This window comes from Theropithecus gelada, chromosome 14 (assembly GCF_003255815.1).
Source record: "Theropithecus gelada isolate Dixy chromosome 14, Tgel_1.0, whole genome shotgun sequence".
NCBI lineage: Eukaryota > Metazoa > Chordata > Mammalia > Primates > Cercopithecidae > Theropithecus > Theropithecus gelada.
This window is the reverse complement of record NC_037682.1, coordinates 14,685,291-14,710,727: the sequence shown is the minus strand read 5'-3', so window position 1 is coordinate 14,710,727 and position 25,437 is coordinate 14,685,291. Positions and strand designations below refer to the sequence as shown.

General features: G+C 45.2%; 2 protein-coding genes across 2 annotated transcripts in view; one reads left to right on the top strand and one right to left on the bottom strand.

Annotated features, from left to right (window-relative positions):
• The window catches only part of DTX4 (deltex E3 ubiquitin ligase 4), a 35,810-nt gene extending 17,981 nt beyond the window's left edge, over window positions 1-17,829 (top strand). The window contains exons 5-9 of the mRNA XM_025357787.1: window positions 783-844; window positions 1,790-1,942; window positions 4,905-5,066; window positions 9,343-9,432; window positions 14,347-17,829. Of these exons, the coding sequence (XP_025213572.1) occupies window positions 783-844; window positions 1,790-1,942; window positions 4,905-5,066; window positions 9,343-9,432; window positions 14,347-14,580 (701 nt within the window). The 3' untranslated portion in view covers window positions 14,581-17,829. The remainder of the gene's footprint in view (window positions 1-782; window positions 845-1,789; window positions 1,943-4,904; window positions 5,067-9,342; window positions 9,433-14,346) is intronic.
• A 339-nt stretch (window positions 17,830-18,168) lies between these two features.
• Window positions 18,169-22,697, bottom strand: MPEG1 (macrophage expressed 1). Its single transcript, XM_025357786.1, has 2 exons — window positions 19,587-22,697; window positions 18,169-19,503 (listed from the first exon to the last, which is right to left on the bottom strand). Exon 1 carries the CDS (start codon window positions 22,587-22,589, stop codon window positions 20,439-20,441), a length of 2,151 nt encoding a protein of 716 aa, XP_025213571.1. The 5' UTR covers window positions 22,590-22,697; the 3' UTR covers window positions 18,169-19,503; window positions 19,587-20,438.
• Window positions 22,698-25,437: the final 2,740 nt, after the last annotated feature.

The window sequence follows — 25,437 nt, the reverse complement described above, 5'->3', positions numbered from 1 at the left end:
CATCCATTTTCTCATTCAGTTGTCTAAGCAACCCTTTGAGGTAGGTGCTATTGCTCATCCCCATTTCCTAGGTGAGAAAACAGAAGCTTAGAGAAATTAAGGGAGTGGCCCAAGGTGGCACTGATCATTTTTCAGGCTGTATCATCCCATCCTCTACCTTCAGGTTGGGCTACCTTTTAAGAGTCCAGTCCCCCCGAAAAATCCCTAAATCATTGCAGCCCATCAGGATGCTTCCCAGAGGATCACCCTTCCCCTGCTGCAGGGCTGTGCTTGCTGGCGGTGACAGTGTCATCCACAGCCAGGAAAGATTGTTCTGGAGTTGTGGGTCGTAACTTCCTTGTTTCCCATAAAAATAATCTCACGTTGACACCACATTATAAATTGAGACTATACTTAGCAAATTGTAAAATGAAGGTGGTAAGACTGCCTAACGTCTATTTAACGTGTAACCGTTTACAAAGTGCTGTTATCAAATCATTTGATTACAAGGAAGAGAAACCCACTCAAACCTTCTCAATTAAAAAAGTGGGTTTGTTGAAAACAGGCAGAGAGATGTCAGAAAAGGGACTGCAAGAAGTAAAGCTTTCTCTTCAAACCATCTTACTTGCTTTTGCACAATCCATACTCTCTTCCATGTTCTCAACTTCCATTGCAGAAGGAATTCCTCCCCTTTTTGCTTTTAACTTGCCTAATAACTTCCCCCTCTGTCATGCCTAGCATGGCAAGGCTGTTTGATCTCTTACCTCTGCCTTGGTGACCCACTGAACCTCCTGTCTCTGCAGGTAAAACCCCAGAGGAAGTGCTAAAAAAATATCTGCAGAAAGTCCGGCACCCACCAGATGAGGTGAGTTCAGAGTTAGGAGAACGGGATTCACCTCTCCATCACCCACACGCATTTCCTCTGCCGTTGTCAGTTGCTACGGGATATGGCAGAGGCTTCATTCCAAGCTCTGATGGGTACAGAACTGGTCAGAGCTGACACTGAGGGTTCAAGGGCCATGGTCCAGAGCTGCAGCTGCACCTCAGTCTCTCCCGCCTCCCCCTTCAACCTAGTGCTGGTTGATTTTAAGCTACCTTAACATGGCAGTCTCAATTTCAGAAAAGCAGTATGGTAAGCCACAAGAACTCACCTTAAAATGGGTTTGATACAGAACAGTGGTTCTCAAACAGAGACAATTTGGCCCCTGAGGGAACATTTGGCCATGTCTGGAGACATTTTTGGTTGTCATTATTCTCAGGAGAGGAGATGTCACCAGCACCTTGTGAGTAGAGCAGAGGCCAGGGATGGTGCTAACCACCCTCCAATGCCCAGGACAGTCCTCACAGCAAATAATTGTCCTCCCCAAAATGTAAATAGTTCTGAGGTTGAGAAACCCTGTTGGACATTTATTTAAATAGCAGTCCCTCTGGAACAGTTAAAACACAATTCCTTTACATTCCTTTACAGGTTCACCTCAAGTAAAGCTCGTCAGTGGGCTTGTCGACAGCATTTGTTTCCTCCATAAGCCATTGGAGGACAAAACAGAAGGACAGTGCATTGTCATGGCCCTCATGATTATGATAATTTAGATAATGAGCCCAAGTTAATCAGTACCAGGAATTATTTCAGGACGTTGTTGTGTAAAATAAGATAAAACGATGTTTAGATTCCAGAAAGCACATACACCCTGATTTGTGGACGTTTTAGAAGAGAAGTGGTAAGAGCTCATCTGACCTCTGAGATCATGTGGAAATCTCCCAGGCTGGGTGAGAGCTGATGGCCTCTCTGCTGTGTCTCCTCCCTCCCCAGGACTGCACCATCTGTATGGAACGCCTCACGGCCCCCTCAGGCTACAAGGGCCCGCAGCCTACAGTAAAACCTGACCTGGTAGGGAAGCTGTCCAGATGCGGCCACATCTACCACATCTACTGCTTGGTCGCCATGTACAACAATGGAAACAAGGTCAGTGCCAGCCTATGGGGCTCCTGCCACCCTTCACAATGGGCTGTGGAGTAGCAAGATGGTGAAGGCCCTATAGGGCCCTTGCTCAAGTGATCTGGGAAGTCTTAGAGACTTCCCAGAGACTTCCCTAGGCAAGAGTGAGGATCTTGGCTGTTCTCAGCAGGATCAGTTCTTTACTAAATTACAGCGCTGGTAAGACCCGTCTTCACCTTCCCTTTTGGGCTGTGCTATCTAACTCTCCATCTTCAGTGTCAGATCTAAGAGTGGGGTAGGTTTTTGTCCATGAGGGTTCTGAGGGGAGTGGCCCATTGTCATGGCCTATTGCTAGGTGAAGTGTGTTCCCAACAGTGAGAGAAAAGGAAGTTCTTATCACAGCTCTAGACCCTTGGTGAGTATTCATTCATACCGTTGTAAATAGGTTTCCCAATCACCCTTTCTTCTCCAGGGATAGTGACTTTCAGCTACAATTTTCTTTGGACAGTTTCAAAATACCCTTGTGGCCCTTCAAAGGTACTAAAGACTGTTGCCAAAGTACACCTGGTAATCCCTGCCCTAGAATCCCACTGTTGGAAGAGGGGAAGGCTGTTTTGGATGCTTATTTTGACTATTATCTGACAATGCAATGGTATCTCCTCATTAGAGCTGGTTCTTTGGAGTCTGGAAGGCTCCATAGGTGATGATTCTCTCCTTACAATGTCTGAGCATTTCCTAAGTCATTGCCTCATGTTCTTTCCTATGCCCGAGATAACTTTTACTCCCCATCTCCATGAGTTTAAATACTACCTCTTTCTTCATGCCAAGCTTAGATTACATGAGAGTCTGAGATATCCCTGATAGCTCCCAACCTCTCACTAAGCAAGAATTTTGTCTGGGTTTCAGGGTCTGTTCTATACGTCTGTTACTGTGGGAAAGAAGTAGAGGCAAGAGAGGTGGGAGACCTGAACTTGAATCCTGGCTTATTAGCTGAATGACCTTGGGCAAGGTTTTCCAATCTCTTTGAGATTTCATTTTCCATCTGGAAGATGGAGATTAAAACTATACCTACTTTATGGGGTGTTATGCTATTATTATTCAAATTGATATCACCTTTGTATTAAAGGCTGTAATTTTTTCTTTCATCTTCATGTAGCCTATTTGATTGAAGTTCTCAAAGCACTTTCTTGGTGTCCCTGAGAGACATGCTTCTAGTGGTGGGTCATTGATGGGGGATGCAAATCTGGATCACTTGCTCACTTTCCCAACCCTGGGCTAAAAGGTTTCATTGGGATCTTGCATTTCAAGAGGTTATTTTGGGCTTAAAGGGGTTCCTTAGCACATTTGTTCCCTATTTGATGTCTATATTCAAGAAGAATATGGTAACTCTACTTTTATTTCCGTGGGGCTTTCAAAAATGTTTCTTAAGAGTCTATGCTTTATTCTCTTTTGCACTAATACTTTGAAGCTTGTGTTTTTATTTGATCAAACACATGAGAGAAAAGGGCCCAGGAAGAAGGGAGTGATTCACCCTAGGTCATGAAGCAAGTCAAGGCCAGAGCAGAGAGTGGGAGCCTGGTTTCAGAGAATAGTAACCCTGAATACGAGCTATTGCTTTAAGTGAGTAGACTGGAGAAGTCCCTAAATAGCTCAGCAGAGGATCCCTGTCTTCCTGAGGAGATGGGGATGTCCTGGCAAGCTTTCATTCCCAGCTGCACAGCAGCACATTTTACACACATCGCTCCCAGCCCATGCGCCTTCCTTCTCTTCGCCCCTCCTTTTTGCGAGCCTGGGAATAGGATTTGGTGTCCAGGCCCTCCTCCAGGCAGCACCTCACCAGGCCCTGCAGTGAGACCATACATCCCTGCATCCAGAACTGCCTCTTCCCACTAATGGAGCCACTGAGTTGCAATGCAAACCTGGGGGTTTAAACAGACCCCACCCCCTGACAAGCAGTAAGTCCTTTAATCTTGCTGTGCTTCGATTTTCCTCTCTATAAAAAGGGACTAATAATTTCTTCCAGGCCAGTGTCAGAAGCTGAGGCCTAAATGAAACAAGAAATGTTAAACTCTCTTTATAGTGTGATTTAAAGCACTATAATTACTGGCCTCATTCTCTCTTCTGGGTATTTGTGCAGACCTTACACTCTATCCTTCTAAGCAAATTCATAGCTATTCTTCAAGGACTGTTTTCTTAAAGTTATCCTCACTTACTCCAGCTCTTAGTGGCCAGTTTCTCTTTTCATAGCAGTAGTTTCCAAACCTGTATGAGCATCAGTCTTTCCACAGAAATTGCAAAAATGCTGATAACATTTAGATACACCACATGCTAAAAGCTTCCTATAGATTATCTCATTTAATTCTCTCAACAACCCAATGAGACAGATATTTTTTATCCTTCTCCTATAAGGGAAACTGAGACTCAGAGAAGTTAATTAATTTGTCCAAGGTCACACAGCAGGCAGATGGCAGAGCTAAGAATTACGTCTAGGCAGCCTGATTTTCGCATTCACAGCCTGAACCACTACGCTTTGCAGCTTCCCAGTTCTTACTCAGTGGACCTGATGTGGGGCCCACGCATCTGTATGATTAACAAGCTGTGTGGGTGATTCTGATGCTCAGGAACTGGGCAGTTGCTGCTCTCCAGGTCTTGCTGTCTGTTCCACCCATTTGGCACTGAGTAGCTGAATAATGACTCCCTGTGTCTGCTCCTGCCCTAGTGAGCTGGTCCCCTCCTCAGGGACAGGGGCTTCTCTTACATATCCCTCAGTGTGGAGCATGGGACCAGTTGTGGAATTTACCTCCTGTTACTTTGAAGACAGCAGAAATGGCCTACGTGACTGGGCTGGGGGTGACAAACTAAGATCTATCACTCATTAGGGCACACTTTGTCCCCCTGGCCCTTTATCTCTGGTACCTTTTGGGACTGGGTGGGGAAGTTATTGCCAAAACTGTTTCCCAATCTGGCTCTTCTGGCCTTGGCCCCTCAGGATGGGAGTTTGCAGTGTCCAACCTGCAAGACCATTTATGGGGTGAAGACAGGCACCCAGCCTCCGGGGAAGATGGAGTACCACCTCATCCCCCACTCCTTGCCTGGCCACCCAGACTGCAAAACCATCCGGATTATCTACAGCATCCCCCCTGGCATTCAGGTGAGCCTTTCTCTCAGGTGAGCCTTTCCCTCAGCCCTTGGTTTTTATTGTTCTACATGTTTGTAGGTAAAATGTTACATATGAAGAGTCTCCTTCCCACACTTGTCCTCCATCTACCCAGCCTCGCCCACATCCCCTGACTTCATCGCCATTGTTCTGACTTTCCTATGTATCCTTCCAGGATTCTTTGTGCACATGCAACAGAGAACTGCATCCACCCCTCCCTTTTTTTTCACAAACAGTGCCATTTAGGCACATTGTTTGGCATCCTGCATTTTTCAGTTAACTATATAGTCTGTAGATCTTTCCACATCCGTATAGAGAGAGCTTCCTCGTTCTTGTGTCTGTGTAATCATCCATTGTATCAATGTACCACTATTTGCATTCAGCAGTCTCCATTTGATGGGCATATGGATTGTTGCCAGTCTTTGGCTACAACAAATAACGCTGGAATGAATAACCTTGTACACATGTGAATATATCTGTAGAATAATTTTCCAGAAGTGGAGTTTCTTTGTCAAACGGTATTTGCACTTGTCATTTGATAGCTATACTTGGCTTTGATTTTGGTGGGCATTGCTTTCCTCTTTTGATTCTTTGAAAGACAGTCCTGAAGAACAAATTTGAACACTATTCCTGCCAGTAAATCCAAATGTGGCACCTTCCTTTACACAATGAAGCTTTTTCTCAGTGTTCTGGGGCATTGACTGTATGCATTTCTTTAGCAAATATTAATTCCTCTTTTCCTCCCCCTAGTTTTCTTCTTCCATTTTGTCTTTTATTTAACAAACATGTGAGTGTGGACTATGGTCCAGACATGTTCTAGACATTGGAGAAGCAATGAGCAAAGTAGATGAAATCCTTGCTCCTTGAATCCCCTATTCTAATGGGGCCAGGAAGGCCATAAAGGAAACAAATGAATAAACAAGGTACTTCCAGATAGCGATCATCGATGTGGAGGAAATAAAACAGGAAGTTGTGATAGCCTGCAGAAGAAGTGAATACATCGTGGTTCTTCCTGGAGGGGCTTACCAGCCAGTCAGGGGAAGATAAATGTACATCACTAACAAAACCTCTGAGATGCAATGTAGACAAAGTGAGAACACAGGCCTTCAAAGTCCGACGGACTGGGTTCTACTTCCCGGCTGAGTCTTTATTAGCTGGTGCCTTTAGCCCAGGGGTTCCCAACCCTCAGGCCACAGAAGAGGCTGCATAGCAGGAGGTGAGTGGTGGGTGAGCCAGTAATACCACATGTGCTCTGCCTTCTCCAGATAAGCGGCAGCCTTAGATTCTCATAGGAGCACAAACTCTATTGTGAACGGTGCATGTGAGGGATCTAGGTTGCTCACTCCTTATGAGAATCTAATGCCTGATGATCTGTCACTGTCTCCCATCACCCCCAGATGGGACCACCTAGTTGCAGGGAGACAAGTTCAGGGCTCTCACTGATTCTTCATTATGGTGAGTTGTATAATTACTTTATTATATATTACAATGTAATAACAATAGAAAGAAAGTGCGCAATAAATGCAATGCTCTTACATCATCCCAAAACCATCCCCCACCACCCCGGTCCATGGAAAGGTTGTCTTCCACAAAACCAGTCCCTGGTGCCAAAATGGTTGGGGACCGCTGTTTTAGACAACAGGCTCTTGACCTTTTGGAGCCTGATTTCTTCACCTGCACAGCCAGGAGCCCAACTGGCAGAGGTTTGGTGAGAATGGGAGATAACGTTTGTCTATGCGTATTAAAGGATGAGCACAGTGCCAAGATGCTCCACACCTGCTTGTCAACATTATTTTAGGTCCTCCTTGTCATGGTAAAGAGGAGGGCTTATGTCTCTCTGTCTGGGAGGGTCAGAGGAGACTTTCTAGTGCAGGGAATTCTCTAGTTGAGTCTAGAAAGACATGAAGAAATGGAGGAGAATGTTTTTAGTGGGAGGAGGTAAGAGGGTTGTAGAGGAAAAATTTGAGTATCAAAGGACAAGAAGGAAGGGTTTAATTTGGGGCTCAAGACTTGCAAGGAAGTACAGGGAGGAAGCATGAAGGAGGTGCAGGGAAAAGACTAGGCCATGAGCGAGGTTGCATCCAGATCATAGAAGGCGTTGAATACCAGGGCGGGGGTCATGGATTTTACTCAACAGTTCTTGGGTGTGCAGTTAGGAGTATGGACCACTGTGTGATTGCAATTATGCTCTAGGAAGGCTAGTCAGGCAAAAGAGTTGGGGATGGCCAGAGGGAAAAAGGCCAATTAAAAGACCACTGCCACAGTCCAGGGCCTAGGAATGGGGCTCGAAGAAGGGAAGGCCAGGATAAGGAAGAGAGAGATATGGTTGGATATGGGGTCAGGTGAGACTTCTCGAGTGTCTCAGAGGCAGTAAGTCAAGGTGATACAGACACGAATGAAAAAAACAGGACTTGGGAGAAACAGCCAATGATCTGGTGAGCAGTAGAACAGACTGAAGCTTGCAAAGACAAACGTGGGGCTACCATTTCCTCCAGGATTAAAGAGCAGAGAACCCACACTAGGGGATAGAGGTGGCGCATGCTGCCTTGATGGGTGCCGTGGTGGTTCCTCCTGAAAAACCCAAGCTCGTATCAAGAGAAATGCAGCTCTCCACTGTTAGGATCTACATTCATCCCTCAGTGTAAGTAGCAGGACACTCAGTGCCATGTCACTCAAGTTTCCAGGCACCACACAGGCATGCGCTTCTGTGAGGAGTCGAGACCTTCAAGCTCTGCATTCACTGCAGAGAACCACTCCCTTGGGGAGAAACTCTGGGTTGGGCTGAGGCAGAGTCGTGACTGCTCCACTTAGCAACGAGCTGGGAGGGCACAGCCGTGTTGGGTCAGTGCCAGGCAGGCATCTGAGTTGGCCACACAAGCAACAGTCCCAGGCAGATCAGGAGCAGTCAGAGCTGTGGTTAGAATTGGCCTTTCAGTCAGGCAACTTGATTTAGAAACAGCCGGGGCCATGGGAAGGTTGTAAATTTGTAGTGATTTCCTATGAATGTAAAATTCATAAATGCTGCATTCTGCATCTCCAAGAAGGTGTTGTTGCTTCTTTCAGCTCACGGTGACCTCTCCCTTCTCTGAGACCCCATTGCATTTACTGCATCAAACCATAGGTGATCTTGAATCAGGTTAACTATTTAAGAAAATGGAAAACCACAGAATTTCTTATCATTTTGGAACCATGGTCCATAATAAGAGAGAAAGAAAAATCTGGGGTTTTTTCTTCCGTTTTTTCATTCATTTGTTCTTCCACACTCATTCATTTATTCAGACAGGATATATTTGCTGATCATGTACATGACAGCATGGAAGTATCAGTTTTATACTGGTTGAATCTAGAAGGGATTTTTAAAGAGGATTCCATCCCTGAAGGGGTCAAGGATGCTCAGAAATCATAGACAAACCTTTGTATGGGGAGGGAGAGATTTGGTCATTGTTACCGGGAGAAAATTTGCCGCTTTTCATGAGCTTCTCAAGGGGGCCTGTGGACCCATTCTGGGCACTGATTAGGAAACCTGTTCTCACTCAATTGTTCTTCAGTTTTTTTTCTCACTCAGTGGCCTGAGACTGCCTACTTAATAGGGTATTGGGTGGCAATAGCTGAAATGCTGTTAGAAGATTTTTAGTCCTGACTATCCCAATTCCTATTGTTAAAGAAGAAAACAAACAAAAACCCATAAGGACAAAGGAGAAAATCCACAAGAATCATTCAGAAAATTCTTTTGGCATGCCTCGTAGCTTGGAGGCACTTTCTTTATTCTGAGTAGTTAAAAATCCAGAGTGTGCCTCAGGAAATCTGGGCTTCAGTTTTAGCAAAGCCGCTAATGTTACAGAAGCCACTTATCTTCTCTGCACTGCAGATTTCTTCTTTTGTAAGACAATAGATGATGAAGATGATGGACAGTGATGTTAAACATTTACTGAGCTCTTACTACTCATCAGGCACCGCTCACTTAACATTTATAACAGCCCCATAAGGGAAGGACTCTGCATCATTCCTGTTAGAGAGATGGGGAACAAAAGCCCCAAGGGAGGGTTCCAGCTAACACAGTGGGAGGTAGCAGCTCTGCATCCAAACCCAGGTCTAAGGACACAGAAACATGTGTTAAATGACCACTCACAGTGCTTTCCGGGTCTGTTCTCTCTTGAGGCGCTGTGGGAATTATTATTATCATTATTATTGAAATTAGTCACAGCCTAACCCGCCTCTTATCAGAAATATTTTGAAAAATGCCATTTGCTTGCTTGCTTTCTGCTTTCAGGGACCAGAACACCCGAATCCTGGGAAGAGTTTCAGCGCCCGAGGCTTCCCACGACATTGTTACCTTCCGGACAGCGAGAAAGGGAGAAAAGTAAGACCGGAGGTTTCCACACAGAACTAGGTTTTAGAATAGATCGGGCAGTTTACTCCTATATCAAGGCCTAAAGTTTTACTTCTTACAATGCACAGACCAAAGAGAACTGTGTCTCTTTTAACTCTAGATGCACACAGTAGCAAGGTCAAGTTTGAGTCAACCATAGGTGGGGTGGCTACGATTCGAATTTTTTTTCTTTTTTGCAGGTGGGTGGGAGTGGGACATTTAGTTTGTGTTATTAGCCTGTTCTCACGCTGCTAATAAAGACATAAATGAAACTGGGTAATTTCTGAAGGAAAGAGGAAAGAGGTTTAATTGACTCAAAGTTCCACGTGGCAGGGAAGTCCTCACAATTGTAGCAGAAGATGAAAGGCAACTCTTACATGGTGGCAGTCAAGAGAGAATGAGGGCCAAGTGAAAGGGGAAACCCCTTATGAAACCATCAGATCTTGTGACACTTACTCACTACCACGAGAACAGTATGGCGGAAACCGCCCCCATGATTCAATTATCTCTCACTGAGTCCCTCCCACAGCGTGTGGGAATTATGGGAGCTACAATTCAAGATGAGGTTTGGGTGGGGTCACAGTCAGACCGTATCAGTTTGTTTCCTCTCTAGGGTATTACTGGCAATAATTTATCTATTTTAAGATCCTGTGTCGAGAGTCCTGCTGCTTAAAAGCTGGTCCTGGAACCAGCACCAGTGGCACCCCAGGAGCTTGATAGAAATGCAGAACCAGAAGCCACTTCATCTTAACGAGATGCGTAGCTGATCTGACAACACCTTGAAGCTTGAGAAACACTGGTCTGGGATAGGGATCTTAACATGTAGATTATTTTCTTTTTATGTACTTTCATATCATTTGAATTTTTCCCAAAAGGGCAGAGAAAACAATCATTGGATTTCTGGATTCTTAGTGATTCATGATTAGGCGTCAGTGGTTCTATGAACTCTAAAATTCGAATAAAAAAATATATGTTTGTATTTCTATGGATGAGGCCAGAAAATCGTTGGATTTTCAAAATCTTTCCTGATTTCAAAAGGAGTAGGAACCATTGATCTACAGGGAGTACTGGGGGAAATATTGGACAAGATGTATTTTAGTGAGCTTTCTCTCCAGATTTCCGCAGCTTACTTCAACAAGTGTTTATTTGTCATGCACTTTGCATGTCAGCAGCTATGGCTATGTTGTTGCTGTGGGTCTTAGTCTGTTCTGGCTGCTGTAACATAGTGCCATACACGGGGTGGCTTATAAACAATAGACACTTACGTCTCACAATTCTGGAGCCTGAGAAGTCCAAGATCAAGGCGCTGGTGGATTTAGTGTCTGGCTAGGACTTCTTCATATGAACCCATCCTGGTTCGTAAATGGTGCCTTCTCACTGTGTCCCCACATGGTAGAAGGGGGCAAGGGGTTTCTCTGGGGCTTCTTTTATAAGGGCACTAATGTCATCCATTTAGGGTTCTGCTGTCATTACCTAATCACCTCTCCAAGGACCCACCTTCTAATACTGTCACCTTGAGGGTGAGGATTTCGACATGGCAATTTGGTGAGGACACATATTCAGACCATAGCAGCAGCTTCAGTCGGCTCCATGTATCTTCCTGTTCTGGAGCCCAGGTGGAAGGAGCAGCCCTTCTGTGGCCCATGCCCTTCCCATGGAGGGGACAGAGGACAGAGAACCCAAGTGGAAGTGTGTAATCCCATTTAGAGCTCCTGGATGCTTGTTACTTCCACTCACCCTTCACAGGCCCCAACAAGTCCTGGGCAAGCCAGATAAGGGGTGGGACGGTGACCTTTCTACAGGGAGGCCCTTTGGGTTTCCTGTCAAAGGGTATGGATATGGTCTCCCCCTACAGGTGGGAAGCAGGTATTTTGGAAGAAATGGAAAATCAACCACACAGAGAAGACGTGCGAGTGCAGTGTCCCCAGATTAGGGGTGAGGACCATCCCTGATACTGTTTACCTTGAAGAGCCAGATTTCTATGCTTGAGCCCTGGAGCTACATCCCAACTCTTGGCGAAATGTCTCTACTCTAAAGTCCTGCATTAAAACTAGAATCCTGTTGCCAAGAGCTGCTTTTCTTCCAGGCCTCCCTCTTTATGTTAATGACATACTCAGAGTTCCTGGTACCCAGATGGGCACATGAACCTGTTCTTATCCACCTGTTCTTATCCACCGCATCCATTTAGCTCATTCCTCCCTGCACTCACTGCCTTCCAAACCACTAGACTCCTCTTCTAACCCTGCCGCTGCCAACATAGATAAGACTTCTTCATCTTTTACCTGCTGCCAGGTTAGTTATCTCAAACAGTTTCTAGAATCAAGCTTTTTGTGTGTAAAAGAAATAAAACAAAGAAACAACAAAGTGCAGTCTTCTCAGCTTGACATATAAGACCTACTACAGTGTGAGTTAAACCTTCTCCTCACACCAATTTCTCATCCTTATCCTTCACATCTGCTGTTCCAGGAACCTAACATTGGACTTCATTGTAGATTGAGGTATAATTAGAGGATGGGCTTTGGAGCCAGACCAGCCTGGGTTCAAGTCCCATTTCGGCCATTTACTAGCTGTGGGAACTGGTTGGCTTCATGTCCTGAAGTCTCAGTTTCCTAATCTGTAAAACAGTGGTGATAATTTCCATCTGTATGGACAGGATGTTGGAAAAATTAAATGAAAATATCATTTGTAAAATGCACAGCACAGTGACAGCAATTGTAATTTATCCATGCCTTAGGTTTATATTTGTTTACTAGGTCTGCACATCCTTCTCTATTAATATACCCCAAATCCTTCCCTTCCTTTACTACTCAGCTCAGAAGCAACCTCCTCCGTGAATTCTAGACTGATTCTCATCTGAGAGTCAACAGAGTGGTGATTCAGACCATGGGCTATGGAGTCAGGCAGTCCTGAAATCAATCCCTTAACCACTGCCCCCAGCCACTTACTAGCTATAAGACCAAGGCAAGTCTTTTACCTTTTGAGCCTCTGTTTCCTTGAGAGGGATAATGAGAGTCCAGTTTTCTGTCATTTAATGGCGTGGATATCATTATTATTAGACAGCTTCATCATCATACAAACATCATAGCGTGTACTCACACAAAACTAGATGGAATAGCCTATTACACAGCTAGGCAATATGGTATAGCCTATTGCTCCTAGGCTACAGACCTGTACACCATGTTATTTTATTGAATACTATAGGTAGTTGTATAATGGTAAGTATTTGTGAATCTAAACATTGAAGACTTATAGTAAAAATACAGTATAAAAGATAAAAGTGCTATATCTGTATAGGGCACTTACCATGAATGGGACTTGCAGGACTGGAAGTAGTTTTAGCTGAATCCGTGAGTGAATATGAAGACCTAGGACATTGCCGTACACTACTAAAGACTTTATAAACACTGTACACTTAAATGACACCAAATTTATACTACTTTTCTTTCTTCAATAATAAACTAACTTTAGCTTATTGTGACTTCTCCATTTAAACACCTTTTACTTTTTTTAACTTTTGACTTGTTTGTAACAACACAGCTTAAAACACAAACACGTTGTACAGCTGTAGAAAAATATTTAATCCTTATTCTATAAGCTTTTTTATTTTTAAAACTTTTTTTTTTTTACTTTTGAAACTTTTTGTTTAAAATGAACACATGAACATAAGCATTAGCCTTGAGCTACTCAGGGCAGAATCAGCAGCATCACTGTCTTCCACCTCCATATCTTATCCTGCTGGAAGGCCTTGGGGACGGTAACAGGAATGGAACTGTCATCTCTTATGATAACAATGCCTTCTTCTGGAATACCTCCTGAAGAAACTGCCTGAGGCCGTTTTACAGTTAGCTTTTCTTTTTGTAAATAAGTAGGAGTGCACTCTACAATAATGATTAAAAGTACAGTATAGTAAGTACTAGGGCAGTAGGAATTCCTCAGCTCTATTGTAATCTTGTGAGATCACCATTGCATATGTGTTCAGTCATTGACCAAAATGTCACTATGTGTGGCACATGGCCATACCTATATCATCTGATTATATGTAACAATTACATGTCCCAATGTCCAGCACTTAGAAAGTAAACACTCGGGAAATAGCAGCTCATATTTCTAATATCTGCTTTTATTACTAATACTATTATGGTTTCCTCTCCTCCAGCCCATACCATGTTTACAGTAGTTCAGTTTTGAACCCAAGACATTTTCATTGGATGCTTTTCCTTCATGCTGGACACTACTCTGACGAAGGCCTGGAACAGGGCATTAGGCATTGGTCTTGCTCAACAAACATTTTTTAAATTTAACTGATTTAGAACATTCTGCAAGCCCCAAAACTTTCTTTGAGCCTCAGTTTTCTCACCTCAAGAAAGTCAAAGTGCTCCAAGATATCACTAGAGAAATATCACACAACTTCAGCTTTGGGTAAATTAATACTACATTGAGGTAGTGGTGGTGGTAATGAAGGGCAGAGCTTCAGAAGTTCTCAGATCATAAGCGCCTTCAACTCCTAGATCCTATCTTTCAAAATGCAGCTGTTATGTTGGCAGATAACATTTATCAATTAGCACGCTGTAGGCACTGGTGCGAAAATACTTTTCATGTAGTGTCCAGTAAGATGTTCACAACATTTAGAGGCAGATTGTACCATTGCCATTTCATAAATAAGAAAATTAATGTTCAAAGAGGTGCTATAACTTCTCCAAGGTCACACAGTTATTCAGTGACAGAGCCGGGACTCAGCCTGTAGCTCCCAAACTCCAAGTCCAAATCTCTTTCTTTCCCCTGGGCGCTTAGGGTATCATGATGCAGGAAGGGATGGGGCCCTTGGGAAGATTCTCTACCATCCAAGGGATAGTCTTTGACTGCCAATTAATGTCTGCTTTTCATAACCCACTTTTGTCCCTCTAGGTTCTGAAGCTGCTGCTCGTGGCCTGGGATCGCCGCCTCATTTTTGCCATTGGCACCTCCAGCACCACGGGGGAGTCAGATACTGTCATCTGGAATGAGGTCCACCACAAGACAGAGTTTGGCTCTAATCTCACTGGCCATGGCTACCCAGATGCCAATTACCTGGATAATGTGCTGGCTGAACTGGCTGCCCAGGGCATCTCTGAGGACAGCACTGCCCAGGAGAAGGACTGAGGCCAGAAAAGCTTTGAGGTGGGAGGGGCCGTGGGGACTGCAGGACAGGAAGTGAGGAGAGTGAGTCAATGTAGAAGAAGTTGGTGTCCTGCCCTCCCAACTTTCTATTCTCCCCTCCTGCCCTGTGTCCACCCCTCATCCCTCCCAACCACAGCGGGAGCCAGACTGAATATAGCGATATCATTCATAAACCTTATCCAACACAAAGGGAGAGGGGATGAGGGCCACCCTGGGTCTGTTCCCATGGAGTTTTTGGTGCTGGGTAGTCAAGAATCCCCTCCCTACCCCACCTCCCAAGTAGGGGCATGGTCAACACACCTGGGGTATGGGCAGTGCCTGGGCACTCCATACCCTGGCTTTGGGAAGCCGGGCTTTCTTGCCTCAGCCGGCTTCTTGCTACTTCCACTCTGCTTTGAGAGTGGAGTTTCTGCTATTCTCCCTCTGCTGGAGCCAGGGAGCTCTCACTGTGCAAGATTGGGGGGGCAAAGGGGTGAACCACTAAACTGCTGTGACATCAGAAACGGTTGCCTTGGTGTAGAGCGAGGAAGCACTCCTTCCCAAGAGGGCCAGAGAAGGAAAAGCCTCTGGGAGCACATTCCGCTCTCATCACAGTCCTTGGCTTCTCTGGGCCCTCCTCTCCTCCTCACAGCTCTGACCTGTCCAAAGAGGCATCTGGTTCTCTCATGTGGATGGATGGACTCTGGGGTTCCTCTTTGGGGTGGCATCCCATGATGCTGTTTCTAGCCCCTCTCTGATCAAACCAGAGCCTGCATCCCACTGAGCATCTGAACTGTCCTCAGGGAGAGGAGCCCACAGCCTTCTTCCCAACTCATTCTAGACCAGCTCAAAGATTCCATGAGTTTCATCAAGTCACTGTGAGTGGAGCCCAGGCTGGGCTCTGTGCCCTCTGTGTCTGTGCATGCGTGTGTGGGGGGGGTGGGGGAGGGGGCGTGTGTGCATCGCTGGGCCAGCTTGATGGGAAGGCCCGTCATGTCCCTGCACTCTGTTTTGCAAGATGCCAAACCCCAGTTCTGATGGGGCTCCAACAGCCAGGCTGTGGTCCTTTGATGTTTCTCACCTGTTGCCAACCTATCCCACAGAGAACTGAAACCCCAATGGAGACAGAACTGTGCCTGGGGAGATGCAATGAGGTGAGGGTTGGACTCATCCTTTTATATTTCTTTTCGAGATTGGAGCAGAGCTCATCTCCATCCAGTCTTGTTTCTATGAAGGCTTCAATCTCTTTCCATGCAAATTTGCTCATCAGAGCCCAGAGCTGCTGGGTCCCTCATCTCCTTCATCTATTATAGATTGACTTAGAGCAGGGAGAGAACCTCTTTAGCTCATTCCTAATGGGGTTGGGACCACGGTATGGTCTGGTCCAATCTGCATCTTGGTTGTGTCCCAAGACCCTGTCTCCTCCCCAACATTCTTATTGCCTTTGGCTCCCAGTAAGGAATGAATTGGGGGCCAGGGAGGAGAAAAGGGGGGATCAAGAAGGGAAACCGAATTCCCCCTTTGAAAGTGCGTTCTTTGAACTATGTGTTTGGGGGAAGTTCCTCTGGATACTAATTTGTATTTATATACCTCATGTTTTGGGGGTTTGACGTATATATATATGCATATATATTTCATAATATTTGGAAGGTTTTTGATGCTAGAAAAATGAAAACAAGAAAACCTTCAAAAATGGTACTTCGATGGGAACCGGAGGCCAGGCTTTCATAAAAGCCAGCCCCATAGCTGCTTGCTGTTAGGCCTCCAGCCATTTTGACGTGGGTGTGGATAGTCGATTCACTTGCCTGTCACCCAGTTCTGTGGATGTGCTGGTGCTGAGACTTTGCTCTCTTTCCAAATGGCTACAAGGGATGTTGATCAGCTCCACCAGAGGGAGCTCTGATGGGAGGAATTGTTCTGCCATCCTTGTCCCCATGTCTCCTGTCAGCAGGCAGCCATTATATCTCACCAGCAGACCAGGAGACTGGTCCCGAGCTTACTGCACCACAGGGCAATTTCCTGCCAGAGTCAGGAAGGAAACCCCTGAACTAAATGGAAGAGACATCCCTGTGGTGTTTAATGTCACACCCATGCCCTTTGTCGAGTTACCATGTGCCAGAGATTACTTGGAGACCCTCATGCCGTCTCTGCCTTCAGCACACTGGTCAAGTATCTGCTGAGCTTCTTGGCTGCAAGGGTGCAGAAATAGGCTGAGGGTTCTTGGGAAGAAAAACACGATGAGGCAGTAGGAGGTGGGGAAGAAAAGAAGACAGACTTTCACAATGGAATTAGGCAGTGGGGAGAGATCAGTTTCCCCATGTCAGGGAGAACAAGGTATAGGTGGGGAAGGGGTGGCCAGGAGGAGAAGGAAGAGGACTCAAGATGGAAAGGGAGCCGCTGTGCATGTGGCAATACCACTTGGAGAGGTCGTCTTCACACCTTCAAGCCTTTTCCCCTGGGCTTTTGATTATGTCTGTGCCCAATTTCTTGTCCTCTCTGCAGATGCCCAGTAGGGGCTACCTCATTCTCGTGCTGTTCTTGTGTGGCTTTCTGGGCAGCAGGGATCTTGAATTTCCTTTCTAACACTGTGCCAGGCAAGGCAGGGAGCATTCCTCTGCCCTTTGTCTTGTGCCAACCTGGTAAGGTGCAGTCTAGATTTCAGCGAGAACCCTGCCAGCCGAGCCCTGTGCATCCACTACCTTAACACAAAGTGTTTTCCCACCAGAAGCCCTGCTGTGCTCTCCTGGCCCAAGTAGGGGATTCCATGCCTTCCCTTTCATGCTCTTAGCGCCAGCAGCCTAGTTTCTCCCTTCCAGAGTCTCCTGGGATGACAAATTGGATTGGAGACAAACCTCATCGGATGCTCATCCCCTAAAAGGTTAAGTGTGTATTTGTGGCTGCGTGTGCCTTTGTGTTTTCATTCTCTTTCCATTTTTGTAAAATTGGGTCGTCTCTGTGGTTTTATACTTGGTCAAAAGTACTCATCTTGGTATTGCACTGTTGTATGCATGAGAAAACTGGGGGAAGGCTCATGTGGTACAAGAAAGGACGCCTGACCCATTTCCTTCTCTGTGGTCCCTGGCATTAGATTGGGGGTTCTGGGAGAGGCAGGTGAATGTCCTAAGTGAATTGTTCTGTTTGTAACTGGAGTGTTTTTGAAGTCTTTGGTGTTGCTCTGTGAGAGGACATCGCCACCTGGTGCTCATGAAGTGTCTGTGCAGAACAATAAATGGCAAATGAACAACCACAAAATTGTTGCTGTTGTTGGCCTTCTGCTTTTTGTAGATTAGTGCACCTATCTGTGAGGGATTTGGGTTACCTCCCTGAGTCTGTAAGCAACCACAAGCCCTTCCACTCGATGGGGGAAGCCCCTCCCCCACCACTTAAAAACAGATTTTCCACATATTACCCACCCACACATTTGACCTGGCTAGACTCTTCGTGAGACTAAAGGAACAGATCACACGGCCGGGAAAATGAGTAAGTGAACGTGTGGGAGAAAAAAACACTTTTGAAATCACAAATATTCACTTTTAAAGGTCCCTTTGCCTGACTACAATATAGTATGTGTTTAAATGGTTTACAGGCTGCTGTTTCTCAAATAAATGTTTGATATTAATCATCCCCAAACTGACAAGAACACAAAAATAAAATGCAAATGCAGAGCCACCTTTGTCACCCAAATCTGTGTCTATTTCTGATAGTCCATGGGATGAGGTTTTCTTGAAAGCCAGGGTTGGTCTCCCCACAGACCCCAGCCTAAGACCACCAGTTAGGAACCCAGGACTTGGAAGGCAGAGCCTGTGAGCTCTTCCATCTGGGATCTGACTCTGCAAAATGATCTGATGAATGCAACCGGCAGACTCCCATGTTCTAACTTCACATGCATAAGCTGTTGGACAGAGGGTTCCTTAGTACATATTTTAATGTATATTTATGTGCAATCTTGTTGGTAGGAATATAGGTTTGTAAGGAACTTTTCATTTCAATACACGGTTAGCGCATTAAAAGCCTAGGAATTTGGGGCTATATTTTTCCTTTCTGACTCAATAATCTTCAAAGAATTCATAGGAAAGTCAGTATTTGCAGACAAGTGGTTAACTTGGCTAAAACGTACAAAACACCCAGAACCCACAAAACACTCAGAGGTTTAGGAGAATGTTTTAATGCTTAAGAGGCAGGATTAAGTGAAGACATTAAAGAAATCAGTGTCCCTGGCTGGGCAGTCAAGAGAGCAGGGCTCAAATTCTGTGACCCACTTCTCTGTGTCTCAGTTGGAAATGAATGGGGATCCTGGTTCCCACCTTCCCACATGCTGTGATGCTTCAAACTCGTTGGTGAAGGGCCTCTTCTCAGCCCAAGATTTTGATTGTGAACATTAACAAAGAGAACAGTCATCCTCCACAGAAGATAACTCATTAATGACATTTGATTCAGTGAATAAATGTATTATTTTTAAAAATATTATAGGGGATCATGAAAGTAGTGGAGGTAATTGCAATCAGGAGAGATTGATATTAAAATTGAGCAAAGTCCCAACTATTGCCAGATGACAATTATGCATCCTGCTAGATGCCCCAGGGCTCTCAGCCTGAAACTGAAATAAATGGGTTACAAGTGGTGCTGGATGACTTTTTCAGTTCATTTGAAAACATGGATTTGATCATGTCAGCTCCCTTTCTGCTGGAAAAAAAACTAGCTTGCATAATTGGTGTTAACTACTCTGTTTTGATTCTATAGAGTAATACTTAAATGTGGTCTTACTTTAACTTCTTGCCTGTTTTACCCCCAGAACAATGCAGACTTACTGAAATGTGGAGAGTGTGTGTGTGTGTGTGTGTTCATATAACAGGAGGACAGGAATAGTAAGGACCCGGAACAATGCAGACTTATTGAAATGTGGGGTGTTTGTGTGTGTGTGTGTGTGTGCACGTGTGTGTGTGTTCATATAATGGACAAGAAAGGTAAGGACCTAGAACAATGCAGAATTACTGAAATGTGGGGTGCATGTGTGTGTGTATGTGTGTGTGTGTTCATGTAACAGGAGGACAGGAAAGGTCATGACCATCCATGGAAGATGAAGCGGTAGTACTCAGCACCGGAATTTTTTCAGTTTTTACCCATCTTTCATTACTCCTTGTCTCCAAATTATCCCTTCCTCTTTGACCCACTAATAGTTTACAAGTTAAAATATTTTCTGAGGACTTGATGACACCAGTCAGAAGGCAAAGAGTGGTCTGGTGTAAGGGAGTGTTCATCAAGGGGCAGCTGGAAAAAGTGGAATCGGCACAGGCAACATCTTTCTTTTCAGATGTTTGAGGTAGCTCTGAGTAGATAACAGTCTGTCAACATAGAGCCCTCACAGTTAAAAAGCAGTAACCAAGCAAGACTTGTGTCTTTTCGGGACTCTTCTGGGCTCTAAGAGTGTGAAATTCAGACAGCTTTTAAAAAATCAAAATAAAGGGAGGGTAGTTGTTACAGGCAGAAACTCTTAGAGCTCACAAATTGGAAACAACTGCAAACTTCAGAGTAAATTCATGGCTTCCAAATCCAAATGTTAGCATTCTCCCTCCTCTATTTTTACACAAATGCATTCAGGTGAAGACAGCGACACACACTGGGAAAGGGCATCTGCTTCCTATTTTAGTCCCAGAATGGCTTTTGCTTCTACTCCCAACTGTTCCCTCTCCCCAATCCCACCCTTATCCATGTAACAGTGTGAATTTTCTGGCCCAGAGACTTAAACAAGAAGTCACAAATATACCTACTTTTGGTTGCACATGCCATTTCAATGTTTAGGAAAACAGAGTGGTCAGCAGTGACCACACTGGAGATGAGAGAAACCATTTTCGGGGAGAGATTTAAGCTGGACTCTGCCCCTGCTCTTCGTGAGGTGTGTCTCCACTTGCTGCAGTGCCTGGAACCAAACTCTGCCTTTCCCCAATTTCCTGATATGCTTTCTTCTTGAACTTCCGGGTGCCGTAGATGGCCAGGGTGATAGCAAGAGCCAGAATGGTGGTGACCCCCACTGTGACCCCAGCTGCAGCCCCTCCTGACAGACCACCACCAGCCCCATGGATGACATTCATGGCCCTCCGCAGCTCTACCGGCTCTCCCAGCCTCCACTGGTGGGTCTGGGAGTCTTTAATCCAGGATCTCGCATTCTCAGAATTGGTCACTATGACAGTATTGGTGGCAGCCTGACTCATGAGGGGTGGCCGGGTGAAAGGTGGGAGCCTGGCAGGGGGCAGGGACCCTCCTGTAAAAAGCCCGGATTTGACACAGTAGGACACTTGGCATCCGTCGCTGATGAAGGCTAGGTGCTGGCTGAAGCCCCCAGGGCACTTTTTCAGGGAAGGTGCCTCTAAATCTCTGGATATAGCAGGATCTACCAGGGGGTTCCCAACTGCGCAGCTAAAGAACCCACCAAAGGGGACCGCAAACCTGCTTCCCAACTCATAGTCCTGAGAAACACATACCTTGAGGTTTTCAAAGAGTCTCAGTGGAAAGTAGCCGGCTGGGCATGACTGCGCATTTGTCATGGGGTTTATGCTCTTGCTGCTGAAGAGGCCTCCGAAAAGCAGTCCTGAGTTCTCAGGTACTTGGCTACTGGCCACACACCAAAAAGCCCTGAATTCAGCCTTTGCCACCTGGAACACATCTTCACACACGGTCTTGCAGAAAACGAGGAGAGTGCACTTTCGATGACACTCCAGGTGGTTGTAACCCTCCTCGTGGATCTGGGATAGCAAGTGCACCGGGGAGTAGCCAGAGGGGCAAGAGAAATCACCAGTGAGTGGATTCTTCTGCTCCAACTTTTGGCAGAGGAGGACATCCCTACTCCCTGAGAGCTGAGTGCATTCCTGATAAACCCCACCCAGAGAGAAGTTGGTCATTTTCCCCTCGCAGGAGCCATCATCTGTGTTGGCCTGAAAATTGAAGTTGGGAGAATTGAGATCGGTGCAGCCAGGGTAGGTGTTGAATGTGTAATAGCGCTTCACAGCAGTTTCCACCGTCTTTGACACCTTCCTCACCAGGGGGCCTGGCAAGTCAGGCAGCATGTTGGGGTTGACGAAGAAATGCAGTGGCAGGCCAGAGCGGTCGATGGCCACCAGGTGGTTGGTGATACCCTGCTGCCAGACCTGGAGGGTGATGCCTGGGTAAAAAGGGACCCCTCCGATGCTCTGCACCCTGGAGTTGGTTCGGTTTGAGAGGTAGCTCTTGGTGAGGACATTCTGCAACGTATAGTTTTCCTCAAGTTTGAAGTTCACGGTGTTTTGGAAGGCAAGTCCAGCAGAGGCGGTCACGGCACTACGACTGCTCTGGCTGTCTTGGAGAAAGGAGGTCTTGATGTGGTCCTCCTGAATAAGAGCAGCCCCAGCGTCCACACTGGTGATGACGTGGGTGCCATAGTTGAGGACCAGGAGTTCTGCCAGGTAGGTGGCCATCCTCGTCTGGTTGTTCTCTAGACGGTCAGAGATGTCAAGGAGCTCCTTCCTGAAACCTGAGCTTAGTGCTACAGTTGGGTTGATTTTGACTGTGTAGACGAGGTTTCTTACCTGAACTCGGGTAGTTATAGCTTGGTCCTTCACTTGGAGGGTCTTCATCCTCTGGAACTCAGTGGAAAACTTGCCATTGACTTTGGAATAGAGAGAGAGATCTGTGTTGATGGAGTAGGAGGTGCTGCTCTGGTAATTCGCCCAAGATTCCAGGATTTCTGAGTTCATCTCCAGGTTGCTCTGTTTCTGGGGAATGGTGAAGATTTCATCAGGGGTGATATACTGTCCATCCTCAGTTGTCCTGCAGTTGGTGTAAGTCAATTCCATCACCCGTCCCATGTCCACATTACGCAGATTGTCCCAGCCCCCTCCAGGTAGGACTTCCAGGACAGGCAGTTTCAAGGCATTTTTGCATTTTTGAACTCCAGCTTCATCTGTCTGTCCCAAAGGCTTGCCTGATGTAGCCCATGCTGCCACTGCCCAGAAGAGGATGGTGGCCCTGAAGCTGTTCATGGCTCAGACAGCCCCGGCCACTCGCCAGCCCTACACAGCAGCCAGCAAGCTTTGGGCAACCTAAAATGGAGAAAACAAAAGCAGATGATGAAGCAGAAAACTCATCAGTTCTCTAAAAGCTACCAGTTCCTCTTTAAGTTAATTTCTTACAAAATGGGGAAACGAGAGTTGGTTGAAATACTAAAGACCGTCAGTTCTTTGAAGAATTTATGCCATACTGAACATGCAAACACAGCGCTACATGCCTAACAGTTAACTATCCTAATTTTCCCCCAGCCCTGACTGGTTACTCTGCTGCAGGGGCGTGCACTTACAAAAAAAAATCCTGACCCCACACCCTACTGCTTCCTCCGCCAGAAAGTTTGGCTTTGCTTTTTGCTCACTCTCTTAGACTTGAGGTTTCATATTTTTCCTGACTGCTGTCTCTTGGAACTCCAATACCAGTTTCCTTTTACTGTATATGCAGAGGCAAATGACCACACCACCCTGAGTGAAACACCCTGGCTCCACCATACCTGTGCAAGCTGTTAGTCAAGGCCAACCCTGGGGTTCCTCTTTGCCTGAGGGTGGAGGCTGTTTCCACAAAAGAAATGAGTGAAACTCTTGGACACTTGTCCTGTGGGTTTCACTGTTATGAACCATAACAGTTCTGTCTTAGGGGATGGCATTGTCTGGAGCAGAGCTGACGGGGCCTGAAGAGGATTCGGTTGCAATATGCTGGGAAACCCCAATTTGCATTGTCCTAAGCATTCAGAATGAGGGCAAGGAACCCCTACAGTGTGTTGTTTTCATTCAGATAGAAATGTTCAAGACAAAACCACACTATAATCTATATTTTGATTTGCCAACAGCAGGCAGGGGCCAAGGAACACATGTGTATGTCTACACACATTTATATATCCTCTGCGTGTGTGCATTTTACATGAAGTTGGTACCTGTTATACCTTTAATTTTTCATTCCATTGCTAAGTGTGTGTAATCAGTTTAGGTGCATAAAAAAGAATGTGGCTCCTCATTATCCAATATTTTTTCTAAAAGCAACAATTCATTTGCTATATCATTAGGAGAATATAATTACATCAGCTTCTTTTCAAGTTCCAATGCCAACTCTATTACAGCCCATAATTTAAAACAATGGTGCCAGGTTTGGTTGAAACCCAACTCTGTTAATTCTTTGGGATAATTAGGCTGTGTCTTAGTATGCTTAGTGGTAGCCAGGGAATCCAGAGGACTTAATGAAGCTCCCAATCGCATCCTTAACATTCCTAAGATTATACCATGAATTAGATACAATACTGCGACTGAAAAAGTCATGTTGCAATTCACAGGTATCACTACACCATCACCTGTATGCATCCTGAAGGAAGGTTCCAAGGAATTGAATTTCTCTGTTGGTTATTAATGCAGCTAAGAAGTGTTTTTAGAAAGAATGAGGCTAGTTACCTTCCTTCTCAGGCTGGGCTTCACCAGTTATTATCAAAACCATGATGGTGTTCTGTAAATCTAGAAATACTGCATTCTGGGTCTATTTTTTTTTTTCCAAGACAGGGTATTGCTTATTGCCCAGGCTTGAGTGCAGTAGCTATTCACAGACATGGTCCCACGACTAATCAGCATGGGAGTTTTGACCTGCTCCGTTTCCAACCTGGACCCGTTTACCCCTCCTTAGGCAACCTGGTGATTTGCTCCAAGGAGGTCACCATATTGATGCCGAACTTAGTGCAGACAACCAACTGGCATAGCACACTACAGCCCAGAACTCATGGATTCAAGCAATCCTCCCACATCAGCCTCCCAGGAATCTGGGACTGCAGTCATGCACCACCACACCTGGCCATTCTGGGTCTATTTGTGCCACAGTTAACATGCTTCTGGAAACTGACACCAGCCACCCAAGAGGGATTAATTTATGAACCAGTGCCCAGTCTATATTTGACTAGAGAACCAAACCTTTGCACAGGATGTTCTAGTTAATTTATAAATCAGTTAGCTATAAATTTATACCTCAGCAGCATGATCCCAGAATTAGAAAAGTGAGAGTTGAATGCCCTTGAGTACTTCCAATGAGTCTGTTGAAATACCTACATACTTCTCTTAAAACTATTTCTAGAATGGTTCATCAAAATTAGAATACTCTCACACTGCTTTGGAGACAAGCTGACAATTTGTTACCCTCTCCTTTCTCTTTAGTAGACCCTGTTGAGAGCTCACTCTCCTGAAATGAGAATACAAACAAGGTTGATACAGACAATTCTATATTCAGGTGTCCCTGTGTCTCCAGATGTCCAGTCACTTTATTTTTATTTCTTCTACAGCTTTTGTCTTCATTTTATCATAGGAAAAAAAAATTGAAAATAGCAGAAAGGGCCAACAAGGGTAAAATTACATTGTACCCATAAGACAAAATATTTTGTAGCCATCACAATTATTTAAAACAATTTTAATAACATGAGAAATGCTTATGCCATAATGTTACTGGAAAGGGTTTCCAATGCAGACCTCAAGACAGAGTTCTTGGACTTTGTACAAGAAGGAATTCAGGGCAAGTCCACAGAGTAAAGTGGAAGTAAGTTTATTAGAGAAGTAAAGAAACAAAAGAATGGCTACTGCATAGGCAGAGCAGAAGCATGTGCTGCTTGACTAAGGATACTTATTGTTATTTCTTGATTATATGCTAAACAAGGGGTGAATTAATCATGAGTTTTCTGGGAAAGAGTTGGGCAATTCTCAGAACTGAGGGTTCCTCTCCTTTTTAGACTATACAGGGTAACTTCGGGAAATTGGCAGTCATGGCACTGGTGGAAATATCTTTTAGCATGCGAATGTGCTATAATTAGCATATAATGAA